Source organism: Erpetoichthys calabaricus, chromosome 1 (assembly GCF_900747795.2).
Source record: "Erpetoichthys calabaricus chromosome 1, fErpCal1.3, whole genome shotgun sequence".
In the NCBI taxonomy this organism is placed as follows: Eukaryota; Metazoa; Chordata; class Cladistia; order Polypteriformes; family Polypteridae; genus Erpetoichthys; species Erpetoichthys calabaricus.
Window position 1 is genome coordinate 338,414,851 of NC_041394.2, and position 19,426 is coordinate 338,434,276.

Below are 19,426 nucleotides of genomic sequence, written 5' to 3' on the forward strand. Positions count from 1 at the left end.
ATGCAAAGCCAGTGGACCAAGGAGAGGAACCAGCTCTCCGTAGAGTCACTAAAGGGGATTCTACTAGTTCAGTACAACTTCAAAGACATGTCTTGCAAAGACTTTCATGCTTATTTGTTAAGCTATCGAAAACTGCTAGGAAAGATCAGCTCTACAATAAAATATGGATGGGCTGACAAGGAGGATGAAGAAGAGAAGCAGGATGAAGAAGAAGAAAACTAAAGATAAAAAGTCTAGATTCTTTTTGTTTAAGTTTTTTTGTCTTTGTGAGACTCTTCTGTTATTTATTTTATTACATTTAAGAGATATATTGTTGAAGCTGGAACAGAATAGTTCATATTTAGAACAATATTTAATTATTTATTTGAAGAGTCTAAGAGAGCTATTATTTTGTTTTAAGTTTTTACAGATTTCATTTTATTTTATTACAGAGGTTAATTCTGCACCATTGAAGTATAATAAATAATGTTCATCAACCACCAAGAAGCTTGTCTGAATTCGTCTGGAGGCCGTGCCGATCGTCCTCTTTTTTGGAAATCAAAATATGGTCACCCTAGTGTAAGTAACACATACAAATATAAGTTCTGGATTGAGTATTCCTTTAATAATTATTGTTTGAGTTCCAAAATCACTTAACTCACTCGATTTCTCATGTCACGTAGCTCTTTTTAGGTCGTACTCACACTAGGCACGTGTGTTCCGTACTGTGCCCAAGCCCGATCCTCCGCCTTCCCTTCTCTCCAGCTGGCCTGCGGTCACACTGCGATTAACGATCAGGGCCCGGAAACACTTTCGTCATCACCATGCGACTTCGTGTAAAGCAGAAACAAGATCCGAATGTGAAGTTACAGCATGCATTTCAAAATGATTTTACTTGTTTTGTGGTTTTTTTGGAGTCGTGCAGGGCAGGATAACGCTTTACCCTCCTACAGATTTATTGAGTGCGCAGCGCAGCGTTTTGCTGTTAATCGTGCTGCACGTACCAGAAGATTTTTACGGAGGCAAATGATGTTAAGGGAGGAATTTGCAGCTTTTCTTGCGAACTACAATTCACGTTCATCTGTAAGGTGAGAATAACAGCATGTTTTTAACTCAAATGATATCGAATGAAATGAGAATTGCACTATCTATATAGTAATAAAAAAAGATGTTTGCTGTAATTATGACAATAGCACAAAAACTAATACACGCTACTCCAGCGTGTGCTTTGTTTTACATAGTCTATATAAACTATTAAAAAATTTTAAAGGAAAACTTTAAAAACACTTCAGATCTCAATAGGGAAAAAATCATGCTGGATATCTCCACTGATGTGGACTGGGTACTGTGTTAGGAACGTAAGAATGCCACATCGTTTGATGGAAATGAAAATTATCAACCTATAGAGGGCTGAATTCAAAGACACCTCGAAAATCAAAGAGAAAAATGATGTGGCTGGCAGGCAGGCTAGTCCATTTTGCCGAAATGTCATTGCAGCAACTCCAAATCGTAGTCAGTAGTTTGTGTGGCCCCCACGTGCTTGTCTGTATGCCTGAAAACTTTGGGATGGTTAATGCACGTAATGAGACGTAATGGATGGTGTCCTGGGGGATCTCCTCCCGATCTGGACCAGGGCATCACTGAGCTCCTGGACAGTCTAAGGCAGGGGTGGGCAAAGTCATTCCTGGAGGGCCGCAGTGGCTGCGGGTTTTTGTTCCAACCCAGTTGTTTAATTAGAAAACAATCCTTGCCAATAATTAAATTTCATGGCTTGTTAGTGCTTTTACTCTGCTATGTCAAATCATTCTCATATTCTAGATTTTTTTTTTCTATTCTAAGGATATCATCCAAATACTTTGAAGTGTAAAATGGATGGGTAATTCTCAATCCTTCACTTTTTTCTCTTCTCTTTCCTTTCAATTATTTAATTAAGCCAAATAGTGCACGATAAATACACACAGGTGTTAAGGATAACAAGCAAAATGGTTAACTGCTGGTTTCTTTTGTCATTTGTATCTGATTGCTAATAAGGAGCAATTAAAAACCGAGAATGTAGCTGTTTAAGACTTAAATAAGCAATAAGGGTTCAAAATCTTAATGAGGGAGTTAACTAAAATGAAGCAGAAGATGTTTCTAGTGCAGTAAGTGCTTCTTATTAAGAAATTGGGTTGGAACAAAAACCTGCAGCCACTGCGGCCCTCCAGCAATGACTTTGCCCACCTCTGGTCTAAGGTGTAACTAGGCAGCGTCGGATGAACCGAAACATAATGCCACACCCAGAGGTGTTCTATTGGATTTCGGTCAGGTGAGCATGGGGGCCAGTCAATGGTATCAATTCCTTCATCCTCCAGGAACTGCCTGCATACTCTTTTCATTATGAGGCCGGGCATTGTCAAGCACCAGGAGGAATCCAGGAGCCACTTCAACATCCTGATACCTAATAGCAGTCAAGGTGTCGTTGTCTAGCCTGTAAAAGGCTGTGCGTACCTCCATGGATATGCCTCCCCAGACCATCACTGACCCACCACCAAACCTAGTCATGCTGAACAATGTTACAGGCAGCATAACATTCTCCACGGCTTCTCCAGACCCTTTCACGCCTGTCACATGTCCTCAGGGTGAACCTGCTCTTATCTGTGAAAAGCACAGGGCCCTTCTACGGCCCCGTCCAGTTCTCCTAGAGTAACCGTCTGTCTCCTGAAATCTCCTCCATGCCCTTGAGACTATGCTGAGAGACACAGCAAACCTTCTGGCAATGGCACATATTGATGTGCCATTCAGGGGAAGTTGGACGACCCATGCAACCTCTGGAGGGTCCAAGTAACACCTCATGCTACCAGTAGTGACACTGATGGTAGCCAAATGCAAAAAGAGTGAAAAAAAGTCCGAAAAGATGAGGAGAGAAAAATGTCAGTGGCCTCCACCTGCTAAACCATTCCTGTTTTAGGGGTCATCTCATTGTTGCCCCTCTAATTCACCTGTTGTTAATTTCATGAACATCACAGCAGCAGAAACTGATTAACAACCCCCTCTGCTACTTAACTGACCAGATCAATAGCCCAGAAGTTTCATTGACTTGATGCTATACTCTGATTAAAAAGTGTAACTTTTAATTTTTTTAGCAGTATAAATACATACATATACACATACATAATATAATATATATATGGACAGCCTGCTTCAAATCATCCCATAGATTTTGGACTATTCAAATCAGGGGACTGTGACGGCCATTTCAGAACATTGTACTTCTCCCTCTGCAAGAATGCCTTTTGAGATTTCAAACTGTGTTTTGAGTCATTGTCTTGTTGGAATATCCAACCACTGCATAAGTAACTTCAACTTTGTGACTGATGCTTGAACATTATCCTGAAGAATTTGTTGATATTGGGTTGAATTCATCCGACCCTCAACTTTAACAAGGGCCCCAGTCCCTGAACTAGCCACACAGCCCCGCAGCATGATGGAACCTCCACCAAATTTGACAGTAGGTGGCAGGTGTTTTTCTTGGAATGTGGTGTTCTTCTTCTGCCATGCAAAGCGCTTTTTGTTACGACCAAATAACTCAGTTTGTGTCTCATCAGTCCAAAGCACTTTGTTCCAAAATGAATCTGGCTTGTCTAAATGAGCATTTACATACAACAAGCGACTCTGTTTGTGGCGTGAGTGCAGAAAGGGCTTCCTTCTCATCATCCTGCCATACAGATGTTCTTTGTGCAAATTGTGCTGAATTGTAGAATGATGTACAGATATACCATCTGCAGCAAGATGTTCTTGCAGGTCTTTGGAGGTGATCTGTGGGTTGTCTGCAACCATTCACAATCCTGTGCATATGCCGCTCCTGTATATTTTTTGGCCTGCCAGACCTGCTGGGTTTAACAGCAACTGTGCCTGTGGCCTTCCATTTTCTGATTACATCCCTTACAGTTGAAACTGACAGTTTAAATGTCTGAGATAGCTTTTTGTAGCCTTCTCCTAAACCAGGAGACTGAACAATCTTTGTTTTCAGATCTTTTGAGAGTTGCTTTGAGGATCCCATGCTGTCACTCTTCAGAGGAGAGTCAAAGGGAAGCACAACTTGCAATTGACCACCTTAAATACCTTTTCTCATGCTTGCAGACACCTGTCTATGAAGTTCAAGACTTAACAAGCTAATCCAACCAATTTGGTGTTGCAAGTAATCAGTATTGAGCAGTTACATGCATTCAAATCAGCAAAATTACAAGGGGACCCACATTTTTGCACAGCCAGCTTTTCATATTTGATTTAATTTCATACAAGTAAATACTGCTTCACTAAAAATCTTAGTTCAGAAAAAACCCCAGTACTAAGATGTTCCTAGGAAATGAAAGACATACCACTGTTATCTGTTTTTGTTTAAAGTAAATTATTATGCAGGCTGAGAGGGGTTCCCAAACTTTTTTATATGACTGTATATATATATATATATATATATATATATATATATATATACACACATTATATAATTATATACAGTAATGGCTCAATAACGATAACGGGCAATGAATACACTTGACTTGAGCATTCCTAGTTTTCATTCTCTTTCTCTGTACATTTACCATTCATTTGCAAAGAGGTTGATGTGCTTGTTGCTTCCTGAGCAGCTCTTCTTTTCTCCACTCTAGCGGCCAACTTCTTCTCTTCTTCTGTTGGCATCTTTTCACACTAAAACTGATTATGTCAGTGTTTGCGTTGCAATTACTTCATACGTTTTCTTTAATTTTTCACTTAAGTTGACACTTAGTCTTTGATCTGCCTGAAGAATGATTTAAGATATGAAAAAGTAGGGGAAGTGATGGCGAAGGTGGTAGGGATGAGAACGGCACCCGTATGCTGCCGAGAGTTGATTCTACAATAAAATAAAATAAAAAGAGGAATGACCTTGGAGGTCAATCATCACCCCAAAAGTGGATAGTAGACATCACGTAGTATATGTGTACCAAATTTCAGGTCAAACAGTTTGCAAGCTACAGGTGATTTAAAATCCTGGACAGACAGACAAACAGAGAGCCATGGTAGTATATTATATATATATATATATATATATATATATATATATATATATATATATATATATATATATATATATATATATATATACACAGTATATCTTTATTTAGAATAATATATATACTGTACTATTAGATTAGATTGTAATATATACGATAATATATGTCAGCAAAGCTAAGTAGCATAAAGGGTTACAACTGGTTAATCACACATAATAATAAAAATGTTTAATGTGATTAGACTCTGTATTAGTGAGTAGGCTTTAATCTGACACAAAATATTTGACTGTTATATTGCATAATGAGTGAAAAACATTGTTTTAATTAATTATACTTTAAAATGCTGTAATGGTGCATGTATCAATTTAAAGATAGTTAATGTAATTATCCATTTTGCATCAGGAGCATCTGGATGCGACAGAGATGTGGCGTGTGGTGGGAGCATGTTCTGACCAGCTGGACAGATTGTGAATGGAAAGAAAATTTTAGAATGAGGAAGACCACGTTCTTGAAGCTGTGTAACATCCTCCATCCACACCTTCATAGAGAGACGACCACTTTCAGGAAAGCAGTACCTGTGGTGCAGCGTGTAGCAATATGTGTCTGGAGGCTGGCCACCAATGTTGAATTTAGAACTATCTCTCATTTATTTGGAACTGGCCAATCTACTGCAGTCACTATTGCCAATCATGTTTCCTCCATAATTGTGGAGAAGCTGCTTTCAGTTTACATCAAAACACCCTCTGAACATGATTTCAGAAATATTATTCAAGGTTTCCGAGATCAATGGGGTTTCCCACAATGTGGAGGAGCTATTGATGGAACCCATATTGGCATTTTAGCTCCACCTGAAATCCCAGCAGACTACCACAACCCTAAAGGTTTCTATTCAGTCATCTTGCAAGGTGTGGTAGATCATAGACTTTGTTTCTGGGACATTAATGTGGGCTGGCCGGGAAAAGTCCACAATGCCAGAGTGTTTGGCAATTCATCATTGTACGAGAGGGGTCAGAGTGGTATGCTGTTTCCTAATATCACAGAGAGGTTTGGAGGAATAGATGTGCCAGTGGTAATGTTGGGGGATACAGCTTATCCTCTACTGCCATGGTTGATGAAACCATACCCTGAAAACCAACAAATGACACCTGCACAGATCACCTTTAACAACCGGCTTGGTAAAGCAAGGATGACTGTCGAAAGGGCATTTGGCCGTCTTAAGGGAAGATGGCGCTGCCTAAGGAAGAGGTATGATTGCCACATCAACAACATCAATAACATCATCGCAGCATGTTGCATACTGCACAATTTTTGTGAGATTAACAATGAGGAATATGATGACATTGATGTTCATGAAGAAAATGAGACTCATGAATTGAGTCCCTATCAAGCAAATGCCATAGCAAGTGCCTCAAGAGATGCCTTGTGTTTGTATTTTTCAAATCTGTAGAGATTGCATCAGTGTAGCAATAACTGGTGCTACTTTAGCATATGCTCCAATGATTTTGCGTGGTTTACACACACACCTATTTTGTAATTTATTTTTAAGTCAACTGAACTGGTAGAGAACATGCTAATGTATCAACCACTAACTTTTAGGTTACTATCTGTTCCTACTTTTGATATACCAGACTTGTTTTATTATCTGTAAAGCATTCTTTGAACTTTATCTGTTCATGTTATGTTTGTATTTTCTGAAAAGGAACATTTTTTGGCCTGTTGCAGGCAATAAATTTATATTCATACTAAGAGCAGTGTGTTCCTTATGGATATGTAACAAATACAGTATTGGCTAATGACTAGAATAATTTTTTTATTCAAAGTACTGTAAAAAGTCAGGTCAGTATTTACAGAACACAACTGCTGAAGTGTTAAATATGTAAAAAAAATACAGTAAATAAAAAATTTCACATATAAGTACAAATGGATCAAGACACCATGGCAAGAACAATGCTGTTTAAAAAAAATGCAGGATGCTACTGTGGCATTATTCCTGAGAACAGAATACTTGAACTAATAATTAAACATTTATGCCACTCAACTATTTAAGACATTACAATAAAACATAATGTGTTCTCCAGACTTACACTGGAACTTGTGTAACAACAATAACAATAGGCCTGTACTTCCACTTCTTAACTAAGGGTTATGATGGCCCTGTGTAGATTGAAGTGGCTCATCTGTGTAGGGTACTGGTGTCTCTTCATGATTATGGTAAAAAATATTTTCAATGACTGGATTTATTTGGATGTGATGGTGTGTGCTGCTGGTATATAGGCACCATGGCATCAAACATTCTGTTCATCATTTGCTGGAACATCCTGTTTGCCTCTTGGCGTTCCTCCCGTTGCATCTGTTGTCGACGCTCCTCCATTTCCATTTGTGCCTTCATCCAATCATTTAGCATCTCTCTCTCCTTCTGGAGATGCAACTCTTCTCCTCGCATGAATTCATCATAATGTTTCTTTTGCATGTCCAAAAATGCTTCCATCATGTCACTCACATCCATCTTCTTCCTCTTCCTCCTTTTATTGCATTGTTCTGGGGGTGTTATATCAAGTGATCCACTGTTGCAACTTTCATTCCCAGTGTTTGTATGATCTGAAATGAATGATGTGACTGTCAAAATAATAGCAGAATAAGCATTGTATAAGCATTGCAAACTAATATAAATAACAGTTCATTATAATCACAGCAAATAAGTTTTTGACTTCTGTCAGGAATCATCATCATTGGTGCTGAGCAGTATGACCAAAATTCTATATCATGGTATTTTTCAAAATTATACTGGTTTCACGGTACTGGACGGTATTTTTTTCCCCATGCATGAGTGGAAGTTAACCACATTTTCAACTGCAAATACTGGCTAAGAATAACATATTCCACTGTCATGAAAATTGTACATTGAACAAAAAACATTTTAGTATGCACACAAGTATTAATACAGGTTTGCATGGCTCCATAAAGTGAAAGTTTTCAAGGGGGGGCACTAATGAGAAGGAATCACATTGCATGACAGATGCAGTCAAAATATAGAGCCTTTTTATTGAACTAAGTTTGCAAACAATATGAGTTGGTTTCAATGGTGGGGGAGGATGCCTGTCAGGCCTGGTAGGCCCAAACGTGTTGTGAGGGTCTGCGGGGAACGTCTGGCAGAGCCCCCTGTCAGAAGTAGCTTCAACACCCACCTCCGGCAGAACTTCAACCACGTCCCGAGGGAGGTGGGGGACATTGAGTCCGAATGGGCCATGTTCCGTGCCTCTATTGTTGTGGCGGCTGACCGGAGCTGTGGCCGTAAAGTGGTCAGTGCCTGTTGTGGCGGAAATCCCCGAACCCATTGGTGGACACCGGCGGTGAGGGATGCTGTCAAGCTGAAGGAGTCCTACCGGACCCTTTTATCCTGTAGGACTCTGGAGGCAGCTAATAGGTACCGGCAGGCCAAGTGGAATGCGGCTTTGGTGATTGCTGAGGCAAAAACTCGTGCATGGGAGGAGTTTGGGGAGGCCATGGAGAACGACTTTCGGACGGCTTCAAGGAGATTCTGGTCCACTGTCCGGCGTCTCAGGAGGAGGAAGCAGTGCAGTGTCAATACTGTATATGGTGGGGATGGTGCGCTGCTGACCTCGACTCGGGACGTTGTGGGTCGGTGGGGGAAGTACTTCGAAGACCTCCTCAATCCCACTAACATGCCTTCCAATGAGGAAGCAGAGCCTGGGGACTCGGAGGTGGGCTCCCCCATCTCTGAGACTGAGGTCACCGAGGTGGTCAAAAAACTCCTTGGTGTTAGGGCCCTGGGGGTGCATGAGATACGCCCGGAGTTCCTCAAGGCTCTGGATGTTGTAGGACTGTCTTCGTTGACACATCTCTGCAACATCGCATGGACATCGAGGACAGTGCCTCTGGATTGGCAGACCGGGATGGTGGTCCCCCTCTTTAAGAAGGGGGACCAGAGGGTGTGTTCCAACTACAGAGGGATCACACTCCTCAGCCTCCCTGGAAAAGTCTATTTGGGGGTTCTGAAGAGGAGGGTCCGTCGGATAGTCGAACCTCGGATTCAGGAGGAACAGTGTGGTTTTCGTCCTGGTCGCGGAACAGTGGAACAGTTCTACACCCTTAGCAGAGTTGTGGAGGGTGCATTGGAGTTTGCCCAACCAGTCTACATGTGTTTTGTGGACTTGGAAAAGGCGTTCAACCGTGTCCCTCGGGGAATCCTGTGGGGGGTACTCCGAGAGTATGGGGTACCGGCCCCCTTGATAAGGGCTGTTCGGTCCCTGTACAACTGGTGTCAGAGCTTGGTCCGCATTTCCAGCAGTAAGTCGAACCCGTTTCCAGTGACAGCTGGACTCTGCCAGGGCTGCCCTTTGTCATCGATTCTGTTCATAACTTTTATGGACAGAATTTCTAGGCGCAGCCAGGGTGTTGAGGGGGTCCAGCTTGGTGGACTCAGGATTGGGTCACTGCTTTTTGCAGATGATGTTGTCCTGTTTGCTTCATCAGGCCATGATCTTCAGTTCTCTCTGGATCGGTTCACAGCAGAGTGTGAAGCGGCTGGGATGAGAATCAGCACCTCCAAATCCAAGACCATTGTCCTCAGCCGGAAAACGGTGGAGTGCCCTCTCAGGGTTGGGAGCGAGATCCTAAGTGGAGGAGTTCAAGTATCTCGGGGTCTTGTTCACGAGTGAGGGAAGAATGGAGCGTGAGATCGACAGGCGGATAGGTGCGGCATCCGCAGTAATGCGGGCTCTGCATCGGTCTGTCGTGGTGAAAAAGGAGCTGAGCCGTAAGGCAAAGTTCTCAATTTACCAGTCGATCTACATTCCTACCCTCACCTATGGTCATGAGTTATGGGTAGTGACTGAAAGAACGAGATCGCGAATACAAGCGGCTGAAATGAGTTTCCTCTGCAGGGTGTCTGGGCTCTCCCTTAAAGATAGGGTGAGAAGCTCAGTCATCCAGAAGGGGCTCAGAGTACAGCCGCTGCTCCTCCCTATCGAGAGGAGTCAGATGAGGTGGCTCGGGCATCTGATCAGGATGCCTCCTGGACGTCTCCCTGGTGAGGTGTTCCGGGCACGTCCAACCGGGAGGAGGCCCAGGGGAAGACCCAGGACACGCTGGAGGGACTATGTCTCCCGGCTGGCCTGGGAACACCTTGGGATTCTCCTGGAAGAGCTAGAAAAAGTGGCCGGGGAGAGGGAAGTCTGGGCATCTCTGGTCAAGCTGCTGACCCCGCGACCCGACCTCGGATAAGCGGAAGAGGATGGATGGATGGAAGTTTGCAAACAACTTAAACTAAAATTTTGACAGCATATTTTCAACCATCCAAAGAGGCATTTAGACTTAGTAAAATATCCAGAGGTGCTTGTCAAAAGTTGTATTGCACTGAACATGTCTTTTTTGTTAACCAACTACACTTTGTTAATGTTAACAATCTCTGTCCACTAACACGTTAAAGTGACTTTTTAAACAACTTTACCATCATTAAACTGCATAATATTTAAACTAATAAACAATAAATAATAGTATTATTACTGGAAGTTGCACTATTACTTCCAAGACTTCAAAGCCCAGGTGCATTACACAGTATTCACCAAATTAAAATAAAACAAGTGCAACTTAGTGATGATATCTTTACCAACTGGACCATCATTAAGGCAAACTGCATTAATATGGACCTTGCTTCAAGCTAAGCTATATACATACATAATAAAACTGCAACTTGCATTTATAATGCTAATTTATAATGCTAGCCCTACGGAAGCGTATTAGAGCCACGGTGGGAAAAAAAAAAAAATACGAACACAGCGAAGAAAAAAAAAAGTATATGTCGAGATTAAAGTCGATATTTCCACTTTATTCACATAGTTTATTTTGTCATTAAAGCAGAATGTCGTAAACTAAACTTCATCCTAAAATCAATGTTTAATTTACTAGATTTTCTCAAACCCCGCCATAAATTAATGTAGCACATTAAATGCTTTGTGTTAAGTGTTTCCCGACCCAGTTGTTAATCGCCACGCGCTTCTTAAACTGACTTCCTCTGCATTAAGAAGAGGAGCCTGCAGCGATCGCCGCACAGAATACATTAACTTCATGATATTCCTGCTCTCAGAAAATGTAGAATGCTAAGATAATTTTTTATGATGAAATGCATTAAAGCAGGTATTAAACATTCATGGTAGTGAGGCGGTAGTGCTGCTCCCTCGCAGTAAGGGGTCCCCAGGTGTATGTTCAGTGTAGAGAATTTTATGGCAGGTGTGACGAGGCTCCAAAAAACTGGATGTATGAATGGATAGCGCATAGGTTTAACTTAAATATTGTGTAAATATTGGGTGTGTGATCTGGTGGTTGGAGACACGAACACAGAATTCAATGGATATTCTTCTGAGCGGGCTTTCTTTATTGCATGCATGCTGTCTCTTTCTGACGTATTAAACCCCCAGTTCCTCTCTTTCCTTTTTCTTTCTCCACCTAACCAATCACCACATGATAAATGTCATTGTGAAATTAAACCTAGTTATAAACTTAAACCACGGAGTGTTCAGAACTCAAAAAAAAAATCTTCGTTATACATGTTTAATTATGCTATCCATTTTGGATTGTGCCCATCCCAGCAAGCATTGTGTGCGAGGCAGGAGCAAATCCTGAACGTGGCACCAGCACATTGCAGAGTGAATACAAGCAATACATACACTAGCAGGGTTAATATAGCATAACAAAACCCCACATCCTACATGACTTTGAAAAAAAACTGAAACACGCCGAGTAAACCCACCAGAAAAACATGCAAATTCAAGGCAGGGAACATCTGGGACCCGCTTTGCGGCGACGCAGCAGTGCACCCTCAACCACACCCTGCCCCCCACATGATTAATACATGCTTTAATGCATTTCATCATGAAAATTATATCAAGTATTTATCTTAGCATTTTAAATGTTCAGGGAGCAGGAATATCATGAAATTAAAGTATTATGTGTGGTAATTGCTGCCTGCGCCTCCTCTTAATGTAACAGGAAGTCAGTTTAAGAAGCACATAGCGATTAACATGGCTCCAGGAACACTTAACACAAAGCATTTAATGTGCTACATATCTTATGACGGGGTTTGAGAAAATCTAGTAAATTAAATATTCATTTTAAGATGAAGTTTAGTTTTCGATGTTCTGCTTTAATGACAAATTACGAGAATAAAGTCAATATGTCGACTTTAATCTTGACATAAACAGCAATAATAAAGTCAACATGTCGACTTTATTCTCATCATAAGTGTCAAGATTAAAGTGGAAATGTTGAGAATAAATTCAACATGTCGTCACACTATTACACAGTACCCGGGTACATTACACAGTATTGAAAAAAAAATAAATCAAAGAAGTACAACATGGCTTGCAGTATTATGCAGTAGTATAGAAACAGTATTCACACATTTGAACATAATGATCCACCCACATCCGACCTTTTAAAACCAAACTCACTCACAGTTTTCATCCTCTTTCTTTGTACGTTTATCATTCATTTGCTCAGAGGTTGATGCATTTACTTCCTGAGCAGCTCTTCTTTTCTCCACCCTAATGGCCCGCTTCTTCTCGTCTTTCGTCTGCATCTTTTTGCATTAAAACTGATTAAGGCAGCGTTTGTGTTGCAATTACTTAGCATGTTTTCCTTAACTTTTCACTTAACCTGGCACTTAAATCTTCAATCTGTCTCAAGAATGATTTAAGATATGAAGAGGCAAAGGAAATGACGGTGAAGGTGGTAGGGATGAGAACAGCGCCTTTATGCATGTGCCGCACGGCCGCCCCGCTGGCTGCTTCTGTGAGTTGATTATACAATAAAATAAAAGAAGAATAATAAAAATCATCACCCTGAAAGCAGACAGTAGACGTCACGTAGTATATTTGTACCAAAGTTCAGGTCAATTGGTGAAACGATTTGCGAGCTACAGGTGGTTTAATATCCTGGACAGCCACGGTAGCATATTATACAAGAAGATAAGGATAGTGTGGAAAATGGCAAGGGCGGAAAGAATAGTAGTAGGCGCTGTAAATAAAGAAACAGTCATATTTGGCAGGTGAAAGAAAGAGAATGGGAGTAAGGAACAATGAGTGTGAATAAATTATATAAAAGGTGATATGGGTTAGAAGGCAATTATATACAAAGAAAGAGAAACTTCTCCCCATTAAGAATGTTTTACAGAAGGTCATGGACAGGATAAAATTCCTTGAATCTAGGACCTGAAAAGGAAAACCACCCCTGGCGCCAGGTAAGTGTTTTACATTTCTTTTAAAATATTTATTTAATGGTTTTATGGTTGTGAAAATGGTTTTATGGATGAACCACAAAACCAGCATTTCCAAATGGAAGCCATGGAAAAGTCAGGGCGTTCACGGGAAAACCGGGAGAGAAAAAAATAACTAATTTGTTTTAATTGAATAAAGCAATTAGCACAAAAAACATGTTTGTTATTAGCTGTGGTTAGTTTTATATATATATAAGTGCACGGATTTCAGGTGATGAGTAAACGTTAGTTTCTATTGTGATGTGTTGTAAAGAAAATAAGTTATTTACTTTAAAGTTATACCGTAGAACTTAAAATATTGTCACCTTATTTATTACGGTAAAATTTTGGCAACCGCAGCTGCCAGTTTGTTCTGCAAATTTAACATTTTTTTTTCCACAGTGAACAAGATGCAGAGGACAGAAAGATTTGGAAGAAGATGATCCGCTGTGGCAACCCCTAACGGGAGCAGCCGAAAGAAGAAGAAGACAGTGTACAAATAGGCAAACCGTATCACAGACCTTCGCTTCCATTATATATCATATTATATGTGTGTGTGTTTGTTTGAGATACAGTATCTGCCAAATAATAAAATGAGTACACGACACGTGTTTTGCCCTCAGTGGTGCTCTTCAGCTGTACACACTTTTGTATCCCTTCTCTACGGAAGCTTTTTAGGGCCATGTGAAGAAAAAAAATACGGACATGGCCCTAATACGCTTCCGTAAATCTCGGAATCACGGCGGCTGGTTCGCTTATTTGGCAGGGTAAAGACTTTGGCGTCGTACACTTACTCACTATAAATTAGTTAATATACATGATAATATAAAATACACGTTTCATTACTCACTCTTAAGTGGGTCACTATATGATAATGTAGAAAATATGTTCAGTTACTCACTGTTCAATTCTGGCGGCGATTCAGTGTCCACGCTATCCGATGCTGCCGATGGTGTTGCCGCATACGACTCGAAAACGTTAGGTTCGCTACTTGGTTTAAGGCCGATTATTTTGTCAATGATATCATACCACTGAAACTTTTCTTTTTCGTCCGATGAGCTGCCAGACTTACGTAATGCATCCCGTATTTTTAGGTACTGAATCCTCAGTTTTTTCACTTTGTCACGACACTGTTCAATTGATCTTTGGTATCCACGAGCATGAAGGTAGTCTCTAATCTTACCAAATATCTCCGAGTTTTTGTGTGTTGTATCCAGTTGCTCCTGGATACTGTCATCGGCCCAAATTTCAAGTAAACACTGCACTTCTGCAATAGACCAGAGCGATCCCTTTGCCGCCATGTTTGTTTAACTGATTTGTCGCATCACTGACGTCATGTCCGTTTTTTGTGCTCAGGCACGTTTAGCGATCACACGGGTCCCAAATTCTACTAAATGTTGCCTAGGCGGCACCAGGGCACGGAACTAGTCAAACGAACTAGACTTTGTGGGATTACATGCGGACAAATGTTCTCGGGGAGAAAGAAAATGCTAGTGTGAGTACAACCCTTAAACTTTTTAGATTGCATATGTATCCTTATTGAACAGGCGCTATATAACTCAACCACATACTAAACCTCTTCATTTTTTTTCTATTCTTTGCCTTCTTGTAAGCAGTAGTAAGATTCACAAAGACTTAATGTCAGGTAGAATTCTAAATTCATACTTTCCAATTATACTAATTTTTTTACTATATTTTTTAATTTCTAGGAAGTGTCAAATTTTGCATTTCCAGATTCAGAAAAGTAATCATGTCACCATTTTCAGCTTTCATTTAATCTTCCAATCATTTTCACTTCTACTGCTTCTACAGTCCTGTAACCAACAGCCACACGACCCGATGCTTTCTATGACAAGTGAGCCTTTTACTGTGTTTAAAGAAAAAACAAAAAAAAAGTGTAGCTGTAAGGGCTACTACATTTGTTTTTTTTTTTTTTTTGCCTTCTATTTAACAGTCAGTCCATCACTGTCTAACATGCTTAGACCTAAACAGGGTCACAGATGTTTGCTGTATAAGTGAGAGAGTGTGAGTGTGTATAAACTACTGTATGTGCACAGGTAAGCGAATATTTAATTTTAAAAGTTACAGACTAATGTATGTATATAAGAAAGCAAAAGACTGAAGCAGAATTTCAAGATACCTCTTACTTGCTCTTCTCTGAATGCAGTTATTTTTAAAATGTTAAACCACAAACATTTCAGCCACATTGCCATTTCCGATTCTCGGGTGAATGGCAAAATGGCTCCTTTATCATGAATGTCTGTAGATGGATCCCACAGCGGGCCATATTAGTTATATGGGATAGACGTCAATATTGTTGAGGATTGAAATAATAATTTAAGGGGAAGGTTTATGGAGGTATGTATTTGATCTGTCGAGTCCGTGTGCTGCGGACTGAGATCACTGCTTCTCAGCATTCCACTGAAGCTTTCCATTTCATCCCTACTTTACTATGATTTTTGCCCATCTTCTCTCTTCTGATCCTCCATAATTTACAGGACATCCTAAGATAGGAGTGTAAGGCATTTGAGAGTGAATGTAAAAAGAGTAGGTGACTACTGGAGGTCAGGAGCTTTAACAAAATGGCACATCTCAGGGTGCCCTCTTAAACTCACACTGCCATACTCACCACAAGCATCTCCCTTGAACACAACAGCATTATAAAATTATGCTTTAGAGAATAAGGTCAACAAAACTGAGCTCATCTAATCAGAAAACACTCCAACACCACCAATTAAGACTGAACCCACACAAGTCATTACCTTTCCATTGCTTTTCATTGAATACAGTCTCCTCACAATGCGTACACACATTTACAATTACAGCTTAATGCATAATGTGAATTATTAAAACTCAGTTAAAAGTGAGTTTTATGGATGTGGTGAGATAGGACAAGCAAGTGATGGAAGTAACAGAACAGGATGCAGAGGACAGGGAAATAGGGAGGAGGATGGTCTGCTATGGCGACAGCTTTAATGGGGGCAGCCGAAAAAAGAAGAAGTTAAAAGTGAGTAATTTCCAAAAAAAAAAAACCTTTTCCCCCACTGTTCATCATATAATATAAAACCTCTATACTTTTTCCAAGTTTCATGTAAAAATGATGAGAATTCCTTTACAGGCCCATACTGATAACCTTAAAACTTAAATATATTTTTATTTTACACTTACTTTGGCCAGAACAATTTGAAGATGATGGTTGATCTTCTCGAGTTCTAACAGAAAACATTTCCTCAGTTCTCTTTGTGTCAGATTGTAATGATTCAGAACTCACTTTAAGGTCGACACACTTCATAATTTTATGTTCGTGCGTCTTGATGTTGAAAGACATATCCTTAGACTCTTCTTTAATGCCCACTGATCCCAGTTCACAACGTTCATCTTTAATGCACAGACTCTCCTGTTTGGAGTGAGAAGACTCCCATTCACATTCCTCCCCTTTAATACTCACTGTCATTATGTCAGCCTCACATGTTTCCTCTTTTACATTCATCTTAATGTTACAGTAAATGCCAGCTGCTTCTTCTTTGCTGTTGAAAGAAAAGGATTTAATTCCTTCAAAACTGCACCATTCAGTTCTAAAAATATTTTAATTGTAACAGCTACAGCAACAAAAGTTGATGTCAAGTCAGACAGTAAGGGGAAATCACACTGTAGCATAATAACGGTACCTCATTGCTCTTCATATGAAATTATCAAATATAAAACAAACTTAGAAGTGTGGAGTAAAGTTATAGAAACATTCCCGCTGTTGTGGGCCACCAGTATTCACTGCTTGCCTTACACATATTATGTGTAAAAGGGCTGAATGGCATTTTTGGCAGGTTTTCTTTATTTATTTGTCTATTGTAAGATGCGCCTATTGAACTTCTGTAACAATTTAGTGGAAACAAAGTAATAGCATGGGACATAATATTACTTGTTAACTTGGGGCATGGAGCTTAATTTTTCTAGCTTGGGAAGGAACAGAAACTTTTGAAGGAGGTTGATAAATATTGGCAAGGAATGGTCATGCTCTGCACATTCAAACATCAGTTTTTGCTTTCAAAGATTTTTTTAAAAACACATTTGAATTATATTTAAGTAGCCATAGTCAATCTGACAGCCCTATAAGACCTAACTCGTCACTACTTCTTAAATGGACACCAACTACACTACTTTTGCACAAGTCACTGTGCACTGAATAAAGAAAGAAAGAAAGAAAGAAATTCTAAAATTTAAGTAGCACATTATTTTTTTATATATTTACAGAGGTTATAAAATGTATTTGCCCCTTTGGAAGTTTAACATGTTATTGTTGTACAACATTTAATCACTTGATTTAATTTGGCTTTTGTGACATTGATGAACAGAAAAAGACTCATTGATTTCAAAGTGAAAAGATCTTAAATCAAAATAATCATTCATATAAGTATTCACCCCTTTTAATTTGACACAAAGAAATAAATAATCACTGGTTGAGCCAAATTATTTTAGAAGTTAATGGAGATCACTTGTCTGTAGTCAAGATGTTCCACCTCAAAGGATTGTTTTTAGTGAATTAACACACCAAGCAATTCCATAAAAAGGGGATTGAAAGATAAAAGTCTGGGGTTGAACAGAAGAACATTTCTTGGAGTCCATTTAAATTATTCATTAAGAAATGGAAAGAGTATGTCACAGATGTAAATGTGCTAGAGCAGTCCCTCTGCAAAACCTGAATGATTGTACAAGAAGATGACTGATGGAATCCACCATGAGACCTACGAGAACACAGAAGTGGTTATAAGCTTACAGTGGCCAAGATCGCAAAGACAGTTCAGACAGCTGCTGTCTGGGTGTTTCATCAGTCACAGATTTAAAGGAAGGAAGCAAAGAAATAAAAACAAAAAACTCACATAATATCTCAGGAGAAGGCATGCAGGAGAGGCTCTGACATCAGCTAAAATAATCTATGATCTTGTGAGACCCAAATTGAGCTTTTTGGCCATCAGACTAAATGCCATATTACACTGAACATTATTAAAAACAGACCATCTCCTCTGTGAAGCATGGTAGTGACCACATCCGCCTGTGGGGATGCTTCTCTACAGAAGGCCCTGGAAAGCTTGTGAGGGTAAGGGTTAAATTAATACAGCAAAGTACAGGGAAATCCTGGAAAAAACTTGCAAAAAAAATCTGCAGCTTGGGCAGGGCTGTCTTAATATATGGGCACAATAGGCATTGGCTGGGGGCCCCAGGAGTAAAGGGGCCCACAATGTTTCTGATGTCTATGTATGCTTCAGTTTTGCTATCAAAACAGGGGACCCAGTGCACTACCTTGCCCAGGTGCGTATGATTCTAGTAAGACAGCCCTAGACTTGGGAGATTTGTTTTCCAGTAAGACAACAGTTTCAATCACAAAGCCAAAGTTACATGGGATTTGCTTAAAAAACAACAAGATTAATGTCCTGGAGCGGCCAAATCAGAGTCCAGATCTTAATCCAGTTTGTTGCTGGACTTGAAAAAGGATGCGCTTGAGCAGTTCTGTGAAGAAGGGGATGAAATTGCAGTGTGCAGATGTGCAAAGCTAATTATACATACATCTATACAACCGATATACCATCGTACTTCATTCACGAGTGTAACTTTGGCTTATCTGTACGTAACGGTAGTTGTTTACTCTCTTAAACACAAAAACAGATATCAAAGCGCTCAAAGAATTGACATAATAATAATAGTAATAATAATAATAATAGTGATAACTCCAGGTCCTTTGAAGTATTAACGGGACTCAGTGCCGCGGACGGAAGACAATGCAGTCGAACAGAGTCATAAAGACTCTGCTGCGTGTGATTCAAATCGCTATAACTCTGAAGCGAACGAAACATTCCAAATCTATAAAGTGACAGCCCCAAACACAAATCACTTACCCTCTGTCCCTGTATGATGTAATATTTTTTAGAACTGGTTCACTCATTAGCAAAAGCCTAGTCTCATTTACCAATTACAGTTTACTGCTCACGTAAGTGAGACAAGCAGCACACACTAAAACATTTCGTCGCCCTTGATGACGTCACATACCACATCGGATCAACTCAGTGCGCCGTGAAATTTTACCGGGCTCGCGCAATATGCTGGATGCTAACGGTGGTAGTGCCGTCTGAGTGTATTAAAAACACTCTGTTCA

General features: G+C 40.0%; 2 protein-coding genes across 6 annotated transcripts; one reads left to right on the forward strand and one right to left on the reverse strand.

The window, feature by feature from the left end:
• The first annotated feature begins 800 nt into the window (after positions 1–800).
• On the forward strand, positions 801–6,755 carry LOC114667607 (uncharacterized). Its single transcript, XM_028822979.2, has 2 exons — positions 801–1,067; positions 5,412–6,755. Exons 1-2 carry the CDS (start codon positions 853–855, stop codon positions 6,454–6,456), a joined length of 1,260 nt encoding a protein of 419 aa, XP_028678812.1. The 5' UTR covers positions 801–852; the 3' UTR covers positions 6,457–6,755.
• Positions 6,756–6,843: 88 nt separating this feature from the next.
• On the reverse strand, positions 6,844–19,333 carry LOC114667794 (zinc finger and SCAN domain-containing protein 29-like). Of its 5 annotated transcripts, none has more exons than XR_003718786.2 (3): positions 19,170–19,333; positions 16,730–16,808; positions 6,844–7,607 (listed from the first exon to the last, which is right to left on the reverse strand). XR_003718786.2 is itself a non-coding variant. In XM_028823277.2 (3 exons), exons 1-3 carry the CDS (start codon positions 19,214–19,216, stop codon positions 7,234–7,236), a joined length of 780 nt encoding a protein of 259 aa, XP_028679110.2. In that variant the 5' UTR covers positions 19,217–19,326; the 3' UTR covers positions 6,844–7,233. The 5 variants fall into 5 exon arrangements, 4 of the variants coding, with proteins under 4 accessions (XP_028679110.2, XP_028679094.2, XP_028679119.2 ...); XM_028823277.2 differs by having other exon boundaries at positions 16,450–16,808; positions 19,170–19,326; XM_028823261.2 differs by having other exon boundaries at positions 6,844–7,625; positions 16,450–16,808; positions 19,170–19,326.
• Positions 19,334–19,426: the final 93 nt, after the last annotated feature.

What these genes read in the sequence shown, in the direction of transcription:
- LOC114667607 (XM_028822979.2), top strand. Translation starts at nt 853, where the DNA reads ATGCATTTCAAAATGATTTTACTTGTTTTGTGGTTTTTTTGGAGTCGT. An exon ending in AATTCACGTTCATCTGTAAG is followed by an intron (nt 1,068 to 5,411) that starts GTGAGAATAACA and finishes ATTTTGCATCAG; the next exon opens with GAGCATCTGGATGCGACAGA.
- LOC114667794 (XM_028823261.2), bottom strand. Translation starts at nt 19,216, where the DNA reads ATGAGTGAACCAGTTCTAAAAAATATTACATCATACAGGGACAGAGG. An exon ending in ACATCATACAGGGACAGAGG is followed by an intron (nt 16,809 to 19,169) that starts GTAAGTGATTTG and finishes TTCTTTCAACAG; the next exon opens with CAAAGAAGAAGCAGCTGGCA. An exon ending in TTCAAATTGTTCTGGCCAAA is followed by an intron (nt 7,626 to 16,449) that starts GTAAGTGTAAAA and finishes TTATTTTGACAG; the next exon opens with TCACATCATTCATTTCAGAT.